The following is a 21339-nucleotide window of genomic DNA, read 5'->3' on the forward strand; positions in this document are numbered from 1 at the left end:
AAGTGTGGGAAGAAACGACGAATATCTTTAGTGTTTTCATCATTAAACATAATGGTGGCTGCCCGTTTGAGGAAAAACAAAACAAAACCCATCATGTTAAGGAGGTATCTTTCTCTATTTTACTAGAAGTTTTGTAAACTCAGGGATTGAAGCAGAATTTTGGCTCAGTCATTTCACTGTTCACTTTATAAGGTAAAGAGACCTGCTTTCTCCAACAACGTAATAATAACCAGTACTGGCCAATGAAATTCAGAAAGAAAACAAAATAATAGATAAATGTGTTGGAAAGAGGAAAAGTATTGTTCTGATACCGACTCTCCGACACCAACTGGGTGTCCTGCAATTCGATTCTGCTCTGACGCCCACCCACCAGAGTTAGTATCAGAACCCATGGATCAGGGCAGAGCCCTCACAATAATGACCCATTTCAGACTCCAGCCTCAAGGCTCAGGGACCAGCACTCCTACCAACCGGCTAGAAACATGGGGGTCCCACAACCCCCTCCCTCAGGTCTGATAATTCCCTGGAGCAAATCACAGAACTCACTGAAAAAAAATTCAGTTTTTTAACAAAGGATGCACATAACACGAGGTCTGGAGGATCCCGGACGCAGCTTCCATGCCCTCTGCATGGTGACAGGGCTCATCCCACCCCCACTGCTATATTCACCAACCAGGAAGCTCCACCAGCGTTGGTGTCCGGAGGTTTTACTGGGGTTCTACTATGTAGGCACGACTGATTAAATCACGGGCCATGTGTTTGAAGGCAAATCTCCAACATCCCTCCCCTCCCCAGTGATGGCTGGCCTGAAGTTCCAACCTCTAATTGTGTGGTTGGTGTTTCTGGTGAGCAGTTCCCATCCTGAAGCTCTCCGGGGACCCACCAGGAGTGGCCTCATTGGCTCTCCTGTCACTCAGGAAATTCCAAGGATTTTTGAAGCTCAGTGCCAAGAACTGATGCCAAAGTTCAGATGTATTCTTTTTGTACAAAGAGTATCAATAGAAAAATCACTTAAAACTAATAAAAGAGTTTCCCCCAAAAAAGCCAAATATGAAATAAATTATAAAAGTCAAAGCACTTTTTTTATACCAGTAAGACCAGTAATAAAATAGAACAATCCGGCGGTCTTATTACAGTAGCAAGAAAATGTATACAATTTACTAAGGTTAATAGAAACGTGGCATAGATTCCAGTGGACACAAGGGAAAGTCAGGAAAAGAAAGGCCTATGAGGTTGGGCTAGGCAAGAGGACTCCCAAAGCAGGAAGGGGAACAGACGACCGTGGGGCTGACTTTTAGGATGGTGACTAAAGATGGCAGGGATGTGCATCATGGTGGGATTAACTGAACTCGAAATGTCCAACATACCTTGGGTATGATTACGAAGGGCAAGAGGACGCCTGAGGTTCGCTAATACTACGAGGCCTTTTATAGGGCAGCATGCGGGACCTGCACCAGGCTGAGACTTTCCTTGCGGTCACTGAGTAGATGGCTGATCTGAGAGCTGAGCCACACACGGAATCCGTCATCCCCATTGTGATTCTGGGGCGGAGGACAGAGATGGTTACACTGCTCAAAGTGAACGCCGAGTCCGGCTGGAGACAAGAAAGCAGTGAGGGATTAACGGAGGACATTTAAGCCGAGAGTTGACTGCTTTACATTGAGCTCGTTTACTACAACCTTATAATAGAGTTTACACTTATTTGTATTTATGCTGATTTAAAAAGAAAGTTTAAATCTGGTGAGAGGCTGGTACAGCTTACTCATTTTAGTTTTCTACCATCACCATCTAGTGGAGAAAACTTTGAACTTCAGGCAGGATGAGCTGGGGTTCAGGAAACAGAGTAATAGAGGGCTTACTCTGTGCTCCGCACGGTACTAAACACCTTTACATTCATAAGATGACTCAATTCTCACAACAGATTGAGAGGGAGGCATTACTGTTCCCCTCTTAGATTTGGAAGCTGAGTCTGGGAGGGGAAGGAGCTCGCCCAAGGTCACACCATGTCCAACTCAAGCCCAGATTCTAGGGCAAGTCCAGTGCACTTTCACCTCACAGTCCATCCAAATGGTGCGATTTTATTCATGTATGACACCATGGGAGTAAAGTACATATACGTATATGGAGAGTTTTGTCTTTTCTTCATATGTTTCCTTTTTCTTATTTTTTCTTTTATATATTATATATACGAGCAGAACAGTTGTATAAAAATAAAATGGGATTATACTATATAGCTTTGTATCTTCTAACTTTTACTCCATATTATGCAATGAATATTTTCCCATTAAAAACTTTTGAAAATATATATTAGGTAACAATAAAGGCAGATATAGAATTACATTTATATGTAAATACACAGTGTAGTCTTGAGATATTTTTTTCTTTCTGAAATACATTTTAAAAGACTGGAATAGGGTGCTGAAATATTAACAATGAGAATTTCTGAGCAGATTTTCCATAATAAGCATATATTATTTCTAAACAAAAAATAAGTTTTAAGCTTTACATTTATTAAAAGACTCAGGAAGCTTCAGAGTTGTTGCCCCGTTTGTTGTCATTATTTTACAATATTTTGCTTGTGTTAGAGACCACATGTCCATCTATTTCTATACGTATTTAAAATTAACATAGTGTATTATATTTCCATATTTAGTAATACTTTCCTTCACAGCTCATTTTGAGGACAGCCCTAGAACCTCACAGGCAGCAGAATACGCTGCGCCAAACCGTGCCAGTTTGGCATAAGGATTATATCGAGCTAAAGGCAATTAAGCTGATACAGGAAGAGCTCTCTGCTCTCGCCCTACTTCCTAAGAGCAGGACATAAATTTGCAAAGGTGTGTTCCCCGCTCCCATCTACCAGAAAGGGCAGAAGTTAATCACAGGAGAAAACTCTAGACCCTCATCGGCCCAGAGGTGGCACTGGAGGAATCTGCACAACCAACTTTACTAACTAGTTCTTGTTTCCCATGCCTTCCCCCACTTTGCCGCCCTAGAAACTCAAGGTCCTTTTCCTTTGTCTTGTCGCTTCTCTACAAATGTTTTGTTCTTTTGATAAATTGCTACGTAAGCCCGCCCATCACCAGGTACTCCGTGTGTAGGGGCGCTGCAAATGTTAACAGTCTGTTTTCCTTTTTAATCTGTCTTTTGTCGGTTAAATTCACAGGGCCAGAGCTAATAACCCTAAGACAAGGAGAGAAGATTTCTTTCCCCGCCCGCAAACCTCTTCTCAAAGTACTTGCTTTTGTGAAGTTCGGGGGCTGGATGCTCTGGGCGATAAGTAAAAGGCTATATAAAAGCTCATGATCCTACATTTCAAATTGTATGATGGCCAAACAATAAGACTCCATAACTCATTCTTACTTACCTTTTCTACTAATGCTACTTTTGAGCCTAACATACGTAGTTGGAAAAACTATCAGAAAGTCAGATTTCAGCCCTCTCAACACTTGACAGCAGGTTGGGACACATGCTTCACAACCAGTATCAACTGAAAAAAACACTTCCTTTGCCCTCTCCTTTTATACCATCTTTTACCTAATTCTAGTTCTTTGTGAGGTATTCCTTTTTGTAAAATCATCTCAAATTAAGAGGCTCATTTAACCCTTAGGGGTTTGCGTTTGGGTAAATTCCAAGAAGTTCTTGTGCAGATTAAATAAACATCCCAGTTTTGTCAACTTTTAGGAAAGCCCCTTCTTTTCTAAAATTGTCTCACTTCTGTTTTCATTCCCCTTCTATTTTCTTCTTCTAAATACCAAAAATGCAGGTTTGTGTCACATTTCTGAAGGAGAAGTTTAGAGAAAAGCAGGAACGCGTGCCAGAGACGGTCATCCCGTCGCCCCAGGCCAGACCCCTTGCGGGTCTCAACCCGACGTCGCTCGGCCCGGGGCGGCGCGCGCGGCGGAGCCTGACGCCGCCTCGAGATGCCCGCGCATTTCTAACGTTTAACTACAAAACGGCCGTGAGACACTACGTGTGCGAGCGCGCGTTTGGGGTAAAAGGCCAACAATCTGGGGCTGGCGGTTCTTTTTCCGTGTCTCTGGCGGCCACCGCCGCCGCCCAGGCGAACACTCCCAATCGGGAGGACCTTCGAATTCCCTTTGCTCCGTCCCCACCCAGCTCCCCGCCGGCGCGTCCAACGTCTCTCCCATTTCTCCGCCCCCTGCCCTCCGCCCACTGCCCTCCGCCCCCTGCCCTCCGCCCCCTGCCCTCCGCCACGCGCGGAAAGCCGCTCCCCTCGCGCAGCCGCGGCGCGCTTCCACGGCGCGCTTCCATGGCTTCGCCGTCCACGGAGGACAGGCCTGCGCACGCGCAACCCGCTGGCCTCTCGCGATGACGGCCGGAAGGGAACGCACTGCAGCCGAGAGACCGTCCACGGACTACACTTCCCGACAGGCCGCGCGAGATGTTGCCCGCGGCGGCCAGGCGAACCTCCGTGGACTACACTTCCCGACAGGCCGCGCGAACCGTTGCGAGCGGCCGCGGACTACGTTTCCCGTCAGGCCGCGCGGGCCGTTGCCAGCGGCTGCCGGGCGAGGGGCCGCGGACTCCGCTTCCCGGCGCGCCGCGCGAGGCGCCGGGGCCTCCGGCCGAGGGCGGGCCGACGCGGGCAGTCCGGACGTGAGGCATGAGCGGCGCCCTCCGCCGGCCCGCTCGCGTCCTGCCGCCTCCCCGAGCGAGGGTCGCGCGGCGCGGGGCCTAGCGCGGCGGCCGCCATGGAGGTGAGCGGGCCCGAGGACGACCCGTTCCTGGCGCAACTGCACCGGGTGCAGTGCCCCGTGTGCCAGCAGACCATGCCCGCCGCGCACATCAACTCGCACCTGGACCGCTGCCTGCTGCTGCACCCGGCGGGCCACGCGGAGCCCGCGCCGCCCCGCGCCAAGCGGCGCCGGCCGTCCGAGAGCTCCGCGCTCAAGCAGCCGGCCACGCCGACGGCGGCCGAGAGCAGCGAGGGCGAGGCCGAGGAGCCGGACGACGGCGGCGAGACCGAGAGCCGCGAGAGCTACGACGCGCCGCCCACGCCCAGCGGCGCGCGGCTCATCCCCGACTTCCCGGTGGCGCGGCCCGGCAGCCCCGGCGGGAAGGGCGCGGGGCAGCGGCCGGCGGCGGCGGCGGGCAGCGCGTCCCCGCGGAGCTGGGACGAGGCGGAGGCACCGGAGGAGGAGGAGGCGGCGGGCGACGCGGACGGCGAGGACGACGCGGGCCGCTGGGACGCGGACGCCGCCGCCGCCTTCGAGGCCCCGGGCGGCCGCCCGCACGCCCGGGCCCCCGCGGCCGAGGAGGTGCGGCAGCTGCTGCAGGGGAAGCCGCTGGCCGACACGATGCGGCCCGACGCGCTGCAGGACTTCGTGGGGCAGGGCCGCGCTGTGGGGCCCGAGACGCTGCTGCGCTCGCTGCTCGAGGCCAACGAGGTACCCTCGCTCATCCTGTGGGGGCCGCCGGGCTGCGGCAAGGTGAGCGCGTCCGCCCGCCCCGCAGCACCCCCCGGGCCGCAGGCGCGTTCTCCGGGTGTTAACAGTGAAGGTGTCTGAATGCGGGGGGTGCGCGGGAATCGGGGGACCCCCGTGGCGGGCCGCCCAGAGCCGTGGTCCACCCTATTCCGGGGGCGGGTGGAGTCAGGTGTGCAGCCAGCAGTCGGGAATTGTAGAATTTGTGTTGTGCTGTTTCCGGCTCCTTGTAGCCGTTGGTTTTTTCAGCAGACGGGTCTTCGTTAAAGCTTGAGACTGTGCTCGCTTAACAGGACTGACGGGAGAACTCCTTCCCCCTGCGAGCCGCCTTCATCCACCGTTTCCATAACTGTCCTTAGGATGGCTTGTCCTTTAAAGCAGCAACATCGGTGCATCTTGGTGGCCAGTGCTTTCTTAGGGGCGGGCACAAGCCCAGAGGAGGGCACTTAGGATGTTGGGGTCTAGAGAACACGTCACTGAAAGAGCGCTGGGGAGACGGGGAAGGAGCCCTAAGGAGGCAGGAGCTAGGACGGAAAAAAGAGAAAGCGAGGAGGTGCTGAAATACATATTTTCCTGTCTTCAGGGAAAGGGAGGAGAAGCAGCACCAGGGAGCGAAAAGCAAAGCCCAGGACGAGGCGCGAAGGGGCTCAGAGCCGTGAGCGGGTCCAGACCCCTCAGCGCACGAGGCCTTTTACGGATTTTCTCCAGTTGTTCTTTTCAACTTCGTCTCCCACAGCTTAGTCGCATCTCCGTTTATTCCAGTTCCTAGAGTGAGTCCTGCTCGTGGTGTGCCTTCTTGTTTGCACTGGAGCTTTTCTGAAGCCAGGAGCCATCAGAGTTGACCCCGGAAGCATGGCACCACGCGGTAGCGTTCTTAGTGAGTCCCTAGAGCTCTTAAGACGGTCAGAACAGCGAATCAGGTGGAGGGCGTTGAGGCAGATGGCAGGAGAAACGCCCCTGTGGAGGGCGGGGCGCTCGCGGCAGATGCCTGGCAAGAGAGCCGGTGGGCCGAGCTGTGCAGCGTAGTGGTGGGTCACCGGTCACAAGCGAGGCAGGTGTGGCCTGAGGCTGGGCTTGCTGAGGAGCAGCCGCAGCGCGTGACGATGCTGTGCGACTTTCAGAACATAGCACGCCCCTTTCCCACTCATTCAGGAGCACATTTGCCTCTCACGACACAGTCTTCCGTTTTTCTTTACCTCCATCCTTAACCGCTATACTTCACTGCTGACAGTAATAATAAAGTTAATAATAGCGTGTGTGTGTTTATCAAGCACCCACTGAACGCCAGGCGCTGAGCATCGCTTTCCGGGAAGCGCCGACAGGGTCGCAGTGCTGCTGTTCCATCTCTGTCCCTCAGTGGACAGTCCCACGGGGCGGGGGTCGCCCTGAGCGCCGGCGGTCGTCATTGGCCTCTCAGTTCAAGGGCCGGCTCTCCTTTTCCGAGCTGCCCTGCGGAGCTTTCGGATGTGGCCCAGCCAGCCCCGTGGGTCTGCCCCTCACCCGTCGGTGGTGCTGTTTCCTTGGCTGGGAGAGGTCACCGCTGTCGCCAGGCTCCGCTGCCTCAAGGTGGCCGCTCTTTCCGGGGGTTCCAGAGACCTTAGCGTCCCCAGGAAGGCATCAGATGGGGTTGGACACGAAGGAGAGGCGATCAGGATCGGCCGAACTTTCAGCTGCTTTCTGTTTTCTTTGTAACATTCTTTTCCACGTTTGGAAGCGCGCTGCGCTGTGTCTGATCGTATCTGCTGCCGAGCGCGCCTCAGCGTCCAGGCTGCGGGTAAACGCTGCGGCGGCTGCTCCAGCAGCCTGGGTGCGCGTCCCTCCATCTCATCAGCTTCCACGCTCTGCCCTCTGTCGCAGACCACGCTGGCCCACATCATAGCTAACAACAGCAAGAAACACAGCGTGAGGTTCGTGACGTTGTCGGCGACCAGCGCCAAGACAACCGACGTGCGCGACGTCATCAAACAAGCTCAGAACGAGAAGCGCTTTTTCAAGAGGAAAACCATCCTTTTTATTGACGAGATTCATCGGTTCAATAAGTCCCAGCAGGTATGTTCACTTCTTTTTACTTTCTTTTGGTCCTTGTGAATGCTGACTTGAGTGTAAAGCCCGTGAGGTCACTGCATAAATGCTCGGGGCGGGGGGTGACGGTAACTCTCCGTCTGCAGAAGCCTCGACCCTCAGCCCTTCTCCTCTATGCCTGTGTCCTCACTTTTTCTTAGCGTTTTTTTTTTGGTGACCAGAAAATGCTTCCTCTATCGGATAAATGAAATTGTTGGTATACCTCTGAGCTATACATATCAGAAAAGCCACTTTGGGTCAAGCTTCCACTTTCCATAAACTTTTTTTTTTTTTTTTTTTTTTTTGCGGTATGCGGGCCTCTCACTGTCGTGGCCTCTCCCGTTGCGGAGCACAGGCTCCGGATGCGCAGGCCCAGCGGCCATGGCTCACGGGCCCAGCCGCTCCGCGGCATATGGGATCCTCCCAGATCGGGGCACGAACCCGTATCCCTTGCATCGACAGGCGGACTCTCAACCACTGCGCCACCAGGGAGGCCCTCATAAACGTTTAAACATCAGGACTCACAGTGAGCAGTCTAAGTTCCTAACCTAACCCTGAACTCAGAATTAAGAAAAGGAAGGAACAGCTGACTTACCCAGGATCCTGCAGGTTGTAGACGGGGGTCAATTTCTTTTGTTTTCCTCCACGATCAGGACACGTTCCTTCCTCACGTGGAGTGTGGAACCATCACGCTGATTGGGGCGACCACGGAGAACCCCTCCTTCCAGGTCAACGCTGCTCTGCTGAGCCGCTGCCGGGTTATCGTTCTCGAGAAGCTTCCGGTGGAGGCTCTGGTGACTGTCTTGATGCGGGCGATCAACTCCCTGGGGATCCACGTCCTGGACTCCAGCCGCCCTGCCGACCCTCTGGGCCATGGCAGCAACACCGGCTCTGAGTAAGTGACTCCGGCTCCGGCAGGCCCCTGGGGCAGCACCTCCCGGAGAATCCCGGGCTGGGGCCGGAGGGGCAGGGTGGAGAAATGTCCTCCTAGGAGAGACGGGAATGGAGGAGGGAAGTGCTGGGTTACAGACGGGCAGACAGGTGTGGCTCTGTCTCTGCAGAGGGTTCCTGGCTTTTCACATGCGAGTTAGAGACCATCGTGGGCTCATCTGTAGTTCTTCCAGCTTTAACTGCTTAGCCCCTTACTTTAGTTCTTGGGTGTTTGCTTTTGTGCTGACAGATTTGGGTCTTTTCCTAGCACACTTCTTTTTTAAGGCTTGGAAGACCGACCATGAGAAGCCTCATTGATTATTTACTTCACAGGATAGACTTACCTTACGAATCTTTTGAAGTTTATGCTCAGATCCCAATTTCCTGTTCCTGCAGGTTTTTTTCTTTTTAAGACACTAAGAATTAGTATAAACATTACCATAAAACTCCTTAAGTCTTTTTAGGATGATGTTTGAGCACTCTAGAAGTCAAACTCAGTTCCGTGAAAGTAAAGAAATTTTAACTGAAAATGATGCATTCAAGGCTATCCCTTTCCTCTTGGTGATCTCTTTCTGTATTGTGAGAGCTGCGTGATGCACGGGGTGTGTATCGTGGATGATTGGCTGGGTTACTTGGGGCAGAGGTTTTCCCTTATTTGTATTAGGGCGTATTCCTCAGCTGCCCCAGGGTCCCGCGTCAGCAGCCATAACGGTGGGGGGCGAGGCCCATCTGCTGGGAAGCTGGTGCCTCCACCCTCACCCCCACTGCTCTGGAGCCGCTCTTCTGTGAGGATTAAAGCACAAGACCGAATTTTAGGCTCAGGGCTTAGGTTTCAGCTCGCCCTCCCCGTGTGTCCGGCCTCCGAAGCTCGCTCCTGTCTTGGATGCCGGAGGAGCTATGTGGTGCCTTGTGAGAGCCCTGGACGCGGCTGAGGACCCCATCAGCACCCAGGTCGCGTGGCTTTAGGGTAGAGCTGAGGCGGGACCGCCACCCGTGGTGGAAGCTCAGGGAGGGGCCTCTGTGTGCGGGGCGTGCGCCGGGGTCTGCAGGGCTGCTGCCCGCTCTGCGCATCCAGTCCAGCTTTCCTCCAAGCAGCACATCCACTGCAGACTCACAGAACCAAGTGATAAAGGGAAATTGAGAGGGGAAAAAATCCTGACTTGTGTGTGTGTGTTTTTCGTGCATGTACTGGTTGTCGGTATATGTCTACAACTTTCTATCCCACTTTTTTATTTATCTAGGGTAATTTATTTATTTTATTCACATCAGTATTTCATGGGATGACTGTCAGGTTATCCCCTCCCCCCATCACTGCCGCGCCGTAGTTGAAGTGAAATGAGGACCAGGGCAGCAGGCAGAGTGGAGATGATCAGGCTGAGCTCGTGGGTCTGCTTGTTAGCAGTTCTGACAAGAAGTTAAGTTGGGAGACGTCATAGGTCACTTGCTCAGGAGGCTGAGACACAAAAAGGCCGAGTCATGTGCCCCAGATCACACAGCTTGAATGATGGAGCTGGATTTTGAAAGCGTGCTTCTAACCCAGTTGGAAGAAGGAGCCTGAAGTTCAAAGAGTTACTTAGTACCTCCTTGGTACTGAGTGAAAGTGCTAAGTATTAACATTCTGACCTTTCTCTGTGCTTCTTCGTGTCCAGGCAGACTGTGTTAATTTGTAAAGGATTAGGAACCAAAGGCTTCCATATGTAATTTAGCAGTTGTGTCTTTTGACCAGATCTGCACGTCACACTTACCAGGGATACAGTTTGAAAAGGCATGTGCCCGGGGTCAGGCCCTGGAGGCTGTGGAGTCAGTAAATCTGTGCTGAGATCCACACACCTGGATTTTAGGAAAGTTCTCTGTAACGTGACACACGTCGCTCTTGTTACCCTGACCGTGGAGTGTTCCTTTTCCTTAGAGCCACAGAGCGTTGTTTCGTCCTTCAGGGAGCGGTTAACTGAGCCACATATGTGCTTCTGTTCTGCATGAAATAACACGCGCGTTTTCACTTACTTCACTCCTCCTGCAGCTTAGACATCCAGCTGTAGAATCCTCCAGATTGCAGGAAAACAAGGTGCAGAAAGATGCAGGCCTTGGAAGGAAAGGGGGAAGGAGGGAGCAGGCCTTGCCGTACGCGCCCAGGTTCCGGCTCAGACCACATGCTGCTCTCCAGCTAGAGGACGAGGCTGTCACTTCCTTCCTCTCTGGGTCTCATTACTTTGGAATGTGATCTTTCCCAGTGCACTTAAACCATTTTTTCCCTTATTATGGAACAGTTTTTTAAATCACATTATAAAGATATAACTTACAGTCTATTGCTTATTTCTCTGTGGGATGCTGTGCAATTTCAGGCACTCTATCCCCAAGGTAGATTGTGCCTCATTTAATTCTTTTATGACTTTGGAAAGTTACTTCCAAATGAAAAACATTGTAAAAGTGTATGCTTCCGTTTTACAGTAGCCTTAAACTCTTGAGCCGGGGCACTGTCCACGTGATCTGTGCAGTAGTGGCTGTTTGTTGAGGAGTTTTGCCAGGGGCGGTGCACACGTCCCGGCCTCTGTTCTCGCGTGACCCTCCTCCGTTCCCTCTGCTGAGATCTCAAGGTGTTCTGGCGCATTTATTCCTCTTCAGAAGCCGGCTGGAGTCAGCGGGGTTGGGATGGACTGGCGGTGGCAGGGACCTCTGGCCGTCCTGTGCAGCCAGTTCCCATCAGAGACCTGGCGCGTGACCGTCCCGAGTGGCACCTCGGCTAGTGGAGCCCAGGTGCTGACAGATTCGTTTGTGTTTACAAAGACTCATTTTGGACGGGGCTGAAATTGGAGTGTGGCTCACATGGAAGAGGGGCTGTGGAGCACTGGGGGCCGGGGTGGGCGCCCTCCTGTCCCCCTGACTCCAGACCTGATGGACAGGATGACAGTGGAACGGTGTGGACTTTGGTTAAGAGTCTAAACAGCGAAGGAAGGAGTTCCTTTTCCACCCACGTAAAACTCATCTCCATTTTTAAAGGCTAACTCACAGTCTGCTAGTCGGCTTCTCAGAATGAGCGAGGCCCATGAGGGGGCATGGAAACGCGGGAGCAGCGGGAGGGCTGGGCTGTGAGGCCACCCGCCTGTCTGTTCTCTGCCCCAAAGCACTTCATGCCTCTCGGTGCATCCGGTGAACAGTCACACAGGAGGGAGGTACGTGCACCAGAGCCCTGATCTGAAGGTGGCAGAGCGACAGGTGACTTTACCCCTTTGTTGCCAGTGTTGACATTGTTTATAATCCCATTTGGTAAAAAAGTAATATTAAGAGTTCTGAGTAGCTTGCTTGTATTTCAAAATCATATTTTTTTTAGTAAGATTGCAAACGCTATGTGGTATGACCCCAATTTTGTTTTAAAAACGAGACTGGATATTTATAGGATAGAAATTCACAAGGTGTTCAGAAGGCTCTATCTGCCACCCGGTGTGTCCGGAGCTGCAGGTCACACCACCCAGGTCCGGTGAGGTAGATAGAGACACGGGTGGACGGCCCACAGAGGAGATCCAGCAGATGACCTGGTAGCTGCTGTTCTCTAGGTGGACGGATGAGGGGTTTTTATGGTTTTGGTGCTTCTGTACTTTCCGTGTGTCACCATGTTTAAATATACACGTGTCACTCTGAGATTGTGGGAAAATTGAAGTTAGTCCGTTCGTTGTGCAGATGCGGAGTGCCTGACGCCCACCGGGCACCGGGCATAAAGAATGAAACATGATTCCTGTCCTCGCGGCCCGGCAGTGGCGGGGGGTGGAGAGACGGCGTGTCACCACCAGATGGCCCGGCTCCAGGTGACGCTCACTCAGGGCTCCGGCTCGATCCCTTTCCTCCTACAGATGGCCCTGCGGGCTCTTGGTTGCTAGGAAGCCTTCCAAGGACATGGAAAGCGTTGCTTTTATTAGTTCTGAGATGAGATGTTCAGGCCCTGTGGGTCTCCCTGCCCCCCTCAAAAACACAGGCGCGTGTATACACGCGTGTACACACACGTACACATACATGTATACACGCATACACACATGCACATACGTATACACACACACACACAGATGAGGTGCCATCACCAAGCCCCGACTGCCCTCCCTCTTAGGCATACCTGGGCTGCCACACCCACTCTGATGTGGGCCCGTGCAACACATTCTCTTTAGTGTGGGTTGTCTAGTTTTTTCCAAATCATCAGAAATCTCCTTCAGGGCTTCCCTGGTGGTGCAGTGGTTGAGAGTCCGCCTGCCGATGCAGGGGACACGGGTTCGTGCCCCGGTCTGGGAGGATCCCACATGCCGCGGAGCGGCTGGGCCCGTGAGCCATGGTCACTGAGCCTGTGCGTCCGGAGCCTGTGCTCCGCAACGGGAGAGGCCACAGCCGTGGGAGGCCCGCGTACCGCAAAAAAAAAAAAAAAAAACTCTGCTGCAGAAACGGGCCATCAGCTTTACAAAGAGCCAGTGAGGTGGCCTCGGTGTGTGTGGTGAGTGTCTGATCAGGAAGGGAAGAGGGTGGGCCTGCAGGCTGTTGCCACAGCTCTGGGGCCCAGGCAGCTGTGAGGAGTCCTGGGAGAGTCACTCACAGCGCAGCTAATCCCTGGGGTGGGAGGCGGTCCCCGGAAGGCTTGCCTTTGGTGAGGGAGCAGGGAGATGAGTGAGAGCAGTGGCTTGGGATCGTCAGGGAGTGTGAGGTGCAGATTGGGATTGTTCAGGCTGTTCCCCAAAGCGAGGTGGGGGATGGGTGTGTGGTCAGGAACTCTGGATGGACCTCCGTAGACAAGCTGGGCCCCTTTGGTGGCCACCTCCCACTCCCCGCCTTGGCACAGCCCGGTGGCTGCCTAGGAGCTTTTTTCCAAGCAGCTGATGAAGGTTGCCGATGACACGGGTGAGCCGTAACTTTGAACAGTTATTTTTTTGCTTTGCGCATGCGCAGCTGGCACCTAGCTGGGAAGAGTAAGATCCCTCTAGGTAACTAGATGTGTCACATATCTTGTGTGACTAGACTGGGAATAGGAAATGTAGTTCAGTTAGAGTCGAAAAGGAGTCATAGTTAGACCTCCTTTACGAAGGCCCGCATGTGCTTAGTACCCCCATGGCAGCATGCCCCAGGCCTAAGTCCCAGAGCCCTGCTTCTGGGTCCTGCTGTGCCCAGAGGAACGGGGGACCTGGTGGGTTGTTTGTAAAATAAGGGACATGTGTATGCCTATGTAGTTGCCACTCGGTATCTGCGGGGGAATGGTTCCAGGGCCCCTGCCCCAACAGATACCAAAATCCGAGGGTGGCGGACGCTCAGGTCCCTTCCGCAAAGTGGCGTAGTGTTTGCATAGGACCTGAGCACACCCACATACTTCAGATCATCTCTAGAGGACTTATAATACCTAACACAATGTAAATGACACGTAGATTGTTGTTAATATGTTGTGAGTGCTTTGTAAATAGTCGTTGGTATGCAACAGATTCAAGCTGTGCCTTTTGGAACTATCTGGAATCTTTCCCCCTGACATTTTCCATCCGAGGCTAGTTGAATCCGTGGACGCGGAACCCGCAGATGCAGAGGGCAGACGATCCAGTGAAATCACCTCGCGACTCCAGGGCGAGGCAGTTCTCAGTCTTGATGATGCCGACCCGCGTGACACCGTGGACCCGCTTTAACACAGTGGTTTGGGATCCAGGGCAGAGGCTTGAACCTCGGGTGGCTCGTTAGTGGCCTTGCGGGGACAAAAGGTCACAGAGTGCTGCGGGGTGAGCGCGTCCCCCCAGCGTGACACGCTCCCGGTGGTGTTGCAGGCCCTCCGTGTTCCTAGAGGACAAGGCAGTGGACACGCTGGCCCGCCTGAGCGACGGGGACGCACGGGCCGGGCTGAACGGGCTGCAGCTGGCGGTGCTGGCCAGGCTGAGCGCCAGGAAGGCGTTCGGGAAGAAGAGCGGGCAGAGCTACCCTCCCGGCCGCGTGCTGGTCACCGAGAGCGACGTGAAGGAAGGCCTCCAGCGCTCTCACCTCCTGTACGACCGAGCAGGTGAGTGACCGCCCGAGCCGTGCGGCCCCCGGGCAGCTCCGTGTCGGTCGTAGAGGCGCCTCCCGCCCAGAGCCTCGTGTCACAGACCTGCTTCCCGATTCCTTGGGTGCAGAGCAGGGCGGCCCTGATGAGAGCGGGTGTGAAATTGCGGGAAGTGGGGTGCGCCTCTAATTTCAGAAGCTCAGTTTAGTTAGAGTTAGCTAAGTGAGAGTTAGAATCCTTAATTCTTAGAGTCTCTGCAAAAAATTAAGTTTACACAGAACTTGGTGCTTTTATTTCATAATAGCTTTTTAAAAAATTAAAGTTGACGTGTGTATTTATCTGTTTTCATAGAACCGTATTTACAGGTACCAAATACGATACCAGCTCTTATTAAATTCCTGACCTGGCAATATTAAATGTCGTACGCACAGCACGTTTGTGTCTTTTTATAAAAGACGCGGGTGCTGAAGAGAGTCTACTGCAGATGAGGCCATAGGGTAGACTTGGGTCTGTGCGATTCTCGGCAGTCACACGGCAGGAACCGGAGTAGTTTTCTACACCTTTGAAAGGAAGCTGATGGCTCGAGCTGTCACTCTGTGTGCCGTGTCTGCAGTGCTTCCAGGTGCTTCTTGGTGATGGAAGCTCCTTCTACTGGCCAGGGCGGGCCGTGGGGGAAGCTTGGCAATGACTGGTTCCGGGCATGGCCTCCTGATGAGGGCACCGAGCGGGCCGTGTGACCTCTGGGAAGCGCCTCAGCCGACTGGGGGCACTAGGGACATGCTGGAGGCCTGTCATGGCCGCTCCCGTCTACGTCCCAATGCAGCCCAGGCATCTCAGCCCCCAGCACTTTGTGCCCCGAAGTTGTATGAATGCTCAGAAAATCTGAACAGTAAAACGTTCTGGGTGTAGAGCATTGCTTCGCTTTGGCCAAGTGCAAGGATTGGAGATGTGAACGGAATGTAAAATTTCCAGAGGTAGAAATACGCCCCCGTGCTGGACTCCCGTTGTTCCTGGGGGCTCTGGTCTTTCTCCCTTGTGGTTGTCCTAAGGTGATGCTGCGTTCTGACGGGACCCACTGGACCTGCTCTCACCTGTCGTCAGCCTGTCAGTTAGAAACCAGAGCGCTGCCGTCTAACGTAACGGTAGCTAACGTGGACGTTTGTCTTTTAATTTTCAAAACAACCTTAGGTGGTAGGTAACTATTAATGTTGCCCCACTTCACAGATGGCAAAGCCTGAGTTCACAAAGCAAGTGCTAAAACTCATCCTCAGATCCAAGTCTGACAGGTTCTGAGGACAGGACCTTCCCCCGTGTTGGTGTTGCCTGCACGCCAGCCCGCCCCACGGTCCCCAGCCTCACCCCTGCAGCACATACCTACGCACGCGCGCGCACACACACACACACACACACACGTGCACGCGCACTGTCAGACACATCCCAGCCAGGGGTTCCTGCTTCTCGGGGTCACGTTCCATCACGGGGAGCCACGCACGACGGGGACCCCCGTTCTCCACAGCGCTGTGCTGCCCGCCTGGGCCAGGCCTTGAGAACCCGCACGTTCTAGAAGCCTTCCCCTTGGTGCCGCTCCCGCTGTCACCTCCCCCCCACGGCGGGTCGGCAGACACAGATACACTTCAGATCCTAGAGAATCCTCCTCTCACAGGCTTTGTTCTATAAATACGGATGATAGAGGCCTCGCCCTGGAACCTGCTTACTGGTACTCTTGGCCTTTTTCGTAACTGCTGAGACAAAGACCACCCCCCCCAGGATTTTAATTATTTCTTTTCATGTCATCTAGCATATAGTTACCCACCTGTGGGATTCGGTAGCTAGCTCAGATATTTCTGTGTCAGAGGGAAGAGATTTCCAAATGAGAACAAGTTCTCTGCCCTGTGTTGAGGTTGAGGCTCTACACAGGTAGTGTGGAATTCTAGGCTATAAAGTGGTGTACGGTAAAAGCAGAAATAGATGCTAGCGTAGAACGTGTAACTCACGCGCGTTCTTACAGTGCCTGCCCTGTGCCTGGCAGACGTTACGAATACAGCCCGTGAGCTAGCTGGTCTTGCACCCATTCTACAGGTGAGGGACCAAGACACAGACGGGGTCAGACTTGCCCACGGTCACGTGGCCGGCGCGCTTGGCATTTAAACCCCGGCCGCCTGGCTCCAGAGCCCGTGGCCTCGACCGTGTTGCCTTCATCATGGACCTAGTAGAAGTGTGGGACCCGAGGACCTGTGCCGCGGGGGAGGCTCAGGGCCGTCTCCTCGCTCGCCCTTGACGGGGCGAGCGGTGCAGAGCTCTCCCGCGTCCTCCGTGTCCGCGGGTCGGCCGGGCCTGCGCTGCCGGTCCTGCCCACATCCAGGCTCAGCGTCCCACACCGGTCGCCGGGCCGCTTGAGGGCGGCTGTCAGACCTCGCTCTCCTCAGGCCTTCCTGGGCCCCTCACTAGTTCAGGCTTCCTTGAAGTCAGCCGAGCGAGAGCAGCGTGCGGCTCGGATGCGTGTGAGCGGCAGACCCCGCGTCCCGCCGAGGCTGAGCCGTGCTCTTTGGTGTCCAGGAGACGAGCATTACAACTGCATCTCCGCGCTGCACAAGTCCATGCGGGGCTCGGACCCGAGCGCCTCCCTCTACTGGCTGGGGCGCATGCTGGAGGGGGGCGAGGACCCGCTGTACGTGGCCCGGCGGCTCGTGAGGTTTGCCAGCGAGGACGTGGGTGAGTGACGGGGGGGCCCGGGGCCCAGGGATGCTGCTGCCTTTCGGCCTGGGAATCTCTTGGCTCTGTGTGGGGCAGGTGGGGAGGAGGAGGAGAGCCAGTGTGAACCCAGCCGCTTATTCCCGGGGAGGGGGTTGTGCTCGGGGTGTTTGTCTCCCAAAGTCACCGTTTTCTGTTGCCTCTGCGGTGGGGGCCGCGCAGGAGGACAGGCCCCTCATTTCATCTGCACTTGGCTGCATGTCACAGGTAGTGTGTTGTTTACAAAGTGAAGGCTTGTGGCAACCCTGCGTCACGTGGGTCTGGCAGCACCCTTTTTCCCACGGCAGCTGCTCCCGTGGGGTCTGTGTCACACTTCAGTAGTTCTCATATTTCACACTTCTTCATCTCCGTTATATTTTTGTTATGGAGATCTGTGATAAGTCATCTTTGATGCCACTGAAGGCTCAGAGGATGGTTAGCGTTTTTTTAGCAGTAAAGTATTTTTAGACAGAATGCTGTTGGTGATGGTAGAGTGTAAACGTAACCTGTATACGCACTGGGAAACCAAACATTTCATGCGACTTGCTTTATTGCGGTATTCACTTTATTGCAGTGGTCTGGAACCAAACCCACAATGTCTCTGAGGTGCCTGTGTTGAGATAAAAGAAACATTTTTTTTTTTTTCTTTTTGCTGTATGCGGGCCTCTCACTGTTGTGGCCTCTCCCGTTGCGGAGCACAGGCTCCGGATGCGCAAGCCCAGCGGCCATGGCTCACGGGCCCAGCCGCTCCGCGGCATATGGGATCCTCCCAGACCGGGGCACGAACCCGTATCCCCTGCATCGGCAGGCGGACTCTCAACCACTGCGCCACCAGGGAGGCCCAAAAGAAACATTTTAAATTTGCTTTGCAGTCAGGTGTTCTGGTTCCATCAGACAGCTCCTGAGAAAGAGATGGAAGATTCTGGACACTATTTAAAGAAAACGACCAGAAAGCTTTCCCTTTCTTTGGTGTTAGTAAATGTCCTGCTTTTACCGCGTCCATCCTTGTGACTGTCTTCACGGCCTCTGCTCCGTATGTGGGTCGTACGTAGTCTCCTGTTTCTCCTACTAGATGTAGAGTTTTTGTCCGTGAGGAGACAATTCTTGACACTGCACAGTAACCACTCAGTAAATGTCTCGAGTAAGCTAATGAGATCAGATTTTGCTGAGTGGATTTCTTTTGGCCAAAGTCTGCAGGCAGTGATGGGTCAGGATGAGGGTGTGCGTTATGACTTACACGTGCCTTTGTCTCTGTGTGTGTGGCAGGTCTGGCCGACCCGTCTGCATTAACACAAGCAGTCGCTGCCTACCAAGGCTGTCACTTGATAGGCATGCCCGAGTGCGAGGTAAGGGAACCCGCTCCATTCTTTGCAGATCGGTCCCTTGCTCTCACGCTGTGTCCCTTCGTGGTCTCTCACCGTGGGTGCCTGGGCCACTGAAGAAGCTGCTTGTCTTTCTCACTCACATCTTAGAAGCTTAAGACTCTAGAGAGGGGACCCCAGGTGTCAGCAGGGTCATGTGTTCAAACTGGGGGAGTCCTGAGTGCCGAGGAGGTGCCCAGGGTTTCCTGGGGACAGAAGTGTCAGAGGGGCTGAACAGGAAATCTCTGCACGTTCACCCACAAACAGAGCCACTCCTGCTTAGCTTTATATATTCGGGTTTCAAGAAAAATTTCATATAATAAAAAGTTCTTTCAGTTTAAAAAAAAGAAAAGAAAACCAGTGGTCTGGTTCAGCCTCTCGCCTCAAGCAGGAATGTCTTCTTTCTGTCCTAGGTGATCCAGACTGTGGGCAAAGCGGGGGAGTAAAAGCCTGGGGGCGGGGGTGGGGGCGGGGGCTCTTCTCAGAACTAACCAGAGGCGGCGCCTCCGTGACAGTGGTGCCCTCTTGCCCAGGTGCTCCTGGCCCAGTGCGTCGTCTATTTGGCCCGAGCCCCGAAGTCGGTCGAGGTGTACAGCGCCTACAGCAACGTCAAGGCCTGCCTGCGGAACCACCAGGGGCCCCTGCCCCCCGTCCCCCTGCACCTGCGCAATGCGCCCACCAGGCTCATGAAGGATCTAGGCTACGGCCAGGGCTACAAGTACAACCCTGTGTACAGCGAGCCCGTGGACCAGGACTACCTGCCCGAAGAACTGAGGGGCGTGGATTTCTTTAAGCAGCGGCGGTGCTGACTCGGAGGCTGGGCCGGGGAGGGGGAGGCCCTGGATCACCTGGTGGGTGGCCTGGCGGGAGTTACAACAGGCCGACCTTTCGTGCCAGAGATGTAAGGTTCCTGGGGCGGGGCCCGGTTCCTTCAGCCAAGCGTGTGGCGTCGAAATGGTGTTCGTTTGCACTCTGTGCGACGTTATGCTCATGAAAGGCTCTGGCAGCTCTGTGCAATGAATTAACGTTATGAGGGATGATCTATTTTGTCATAGTATTTAAGTCATAATGTCATTTCAGAGTTCAGTTCTGTAGGGTTTGTCTCCTTTAAAAAATATATTCTGGGTAGTTTCAATTGGTAAAAAAATGTAATTGTGATTTAATACTGCATAGTGTTTTGGGTATTTTTTTTATATGCAAAGGTCTTATGAGCCAATAAAATTATTTCAAAGTACTTCAATTCTTGCCTGTTTTTCCACCTGGGATCCAAGGTACCAACATCTATCACCATCACATTTTGGTAGGTAAACGCTGTGAAAGAAGAATTTTCATAGGTGACGTTGGAAAGTTTGGAAGTCCGTACATCTTTCGAAAATTAACTTTTAACCATTTTGAAGGATTGTGTAAATGGCCTCTGAAAGAATCAGCAGCCTCCCGTCCCGGGCCTCCCCACTTCTTCAGACTCTTGAAGCCCCATGTTTCTGAATGATATATCCGGTTTTGCCTCTGTGTTTGCTAAAGTTAAATATGCCCCCGTATGCACACACACACATCTCACACACACACATACAGAGCTTCGTTTGCTTTGTATCGACTGCTGATGTAACCAAAAGTGGGGTCCAGCTGCTCACTGTACAGAAGCCAATAAAGAGGCCAGGTTGGTGGAAAGGAAAGATTGCTTTATTTTGGATCCAACAGCCAGGGTCGGGGGAGGGTGAACTCGTGTCCAAAGGCTGACTCCCCCCTGACAGGGGGCAAGGGCTTCTATGGGTGGAGGGAGGGGGCTCCACGCAGAAACAGCACAGGCAGCTCTGACGGGCATCTTGATATCGGCCGTGCGGTGCTCTGACCGGCGTCATCTTGATTAAGTGCAGTTAGCCTTCAGTTCCAGGGTCGGTTGGTTCCCACTTCCTTGAGGCCAGGTCTCAGAATTGTGGCAGCTTATGTCATGGCTGCAGCCTGGTCATCATGCAGTTCGCTTCTTCCACCTGGTGGGGTTTCGGTATCTACAAGACGGCTCACAGGATGTGGCTCAGAATATGACCTGTGGCCCTTGAGGAGGAACTACGGGGCCTTGACTTCGCTTAATGACTAAACTGTTGTCTTGTCCTGTTGGACCGCTTTTCTCTGTTTCTGTGTTTTCTCACTTCTCTGATTAAACTTATTTGCCTAAAGTTTTTCCACAGACAGAAGGCAGGCTGAGGACGTGGGGGAAGGACCTTCGGGTGCTGCTCCGTTTCACTGATTCTTCTCCAACTCCTTCCTAGCCGTTTGGCCCCCATTTCCCCAAGGACACTACCATCGACTCGTCTGTCGGTGGTCTCCCCCGCGGTGTGACCCCTCCTGGGCACCTTTGCTCCATCCGTGTGTCACATCTGACCTCGGGATCCTGTGCTCTCCCCTCTGCTGCGGTGGTGCAGATCCTGCAGTCGCTTTAAGGAGCGTGGAGCCTGGAAGGCAAGATGATTTTAGACCTTTAGAGTCTGGAAGTGCTCTTACTCTACCTTCAGACTTGCCTGATGGTTTGGGAATAAGTTCTCGGTTGGGCAGCGTTTGCCAGTTGCCTGCCTCTTGCCCACGTTGCTGTCGAGAAGTTTGACCTCTGCAGGCTGAGCGAATCTTCTCTCTCTGTTCCCGGGGTCGGAAAGTTTGCGATGATTTTCCTGGGCATTTGGTGGAGCCTTTCAGTCTGGAAGCTCAGGTCTTTGAGTTCTGGGAAAGTTTCTTTTCTTTTCATTCAATAAACACTGAGTGCCTGCCTCACACTGGGCTCTCGTTGGGAACATAAGTGAACAAACAACAACAGACAACAATCCTGTGCTCG

The 21339-nt window shown here is 53.5% G+C and overlaps 1 protein-coding gene across 3 annotated transcripts; it reads left to right on the forward strand.

Moving 5' to 3' along the window:
• The first annotated feature begins 4544 nt into the window (after window positions 1-4544).
• On the forward strand, window positions 4545-19727 carry WRNIP1 (WRN helicase interacting protein 1). 3 transcript variants are annotated; one of them, XM_060109117.1, is made up of 7 exons: window positions 4545-5453; window positions 7305-7496; window positions 8162-8403; window positions 14213-14442; window positions 16981-17136; window positions 18421-18500; window positions 19031-19727. In XM_060109117.1, the coding sequence occupies exons 1-7, from the start codon at window positions 4716-4718 to the stop codon at window positions 19322-19324; spliced, it is 1932 nt and encodes a 643-aa protein (XP_059965100.1). In that variant the 5' UTR covers window positions 4545-4715; the 3' UTR covers window positions 19325-19727. The 3 variants fall into 3 exon arrangements, with proteins under 3 accessions (XP_059965100.1, XP_059965102.1, XP_059965101.1); XM_060109119.1 differs by having other exon boundaries at window positions 4545-5411; XM_060109118.1 differs by having other exon boundaries at window positions 4547-5453; window positions 19049-19727.
• Window positions 19728-21339: the final 1612 nt, after the last annotated feature.

This window comes from Mesoplodon densirostris, chromosome 10 (genome assembly GCF_025265405.1).
Source record: "Mesoplodon densirostris isolate mMesDen1 chromosome 10, mMesDen1 primary haplotype, whole genome shotgun sequence".
NCBI lineage: Eukaryota > Metazoa > Chordata > Mammalia > Artiodactyla > Ziphiidae > Mesoplodon > Mesoplodon densirostris.

Bases quoted from the DNA above. Each gene is read 5' to 3' on its own strand.
- WRNIP1 (XM_060109117.1), top strand. From the start codon at position 4,716: ATGGAGGTGAGCGGGCCCGAGGACGACCCGTTCCTGGCGCAACTGCAC. The intron at 8,404-14,212 runs GTAAGTGACTCC...GTGGTGTTGCAG, and splicing joins GGCAGCAACACCGGCTCTGA to GCCCTCCGTGTTCCTAGAGG. The intron at 18,501-19,030 runs GTAAGGGAACCC...CCTCCGTGACAG, and splicing joins TAGGCATGCCCGAGTGCGAG to TGGTGCCCTCTTGCCCAGGT.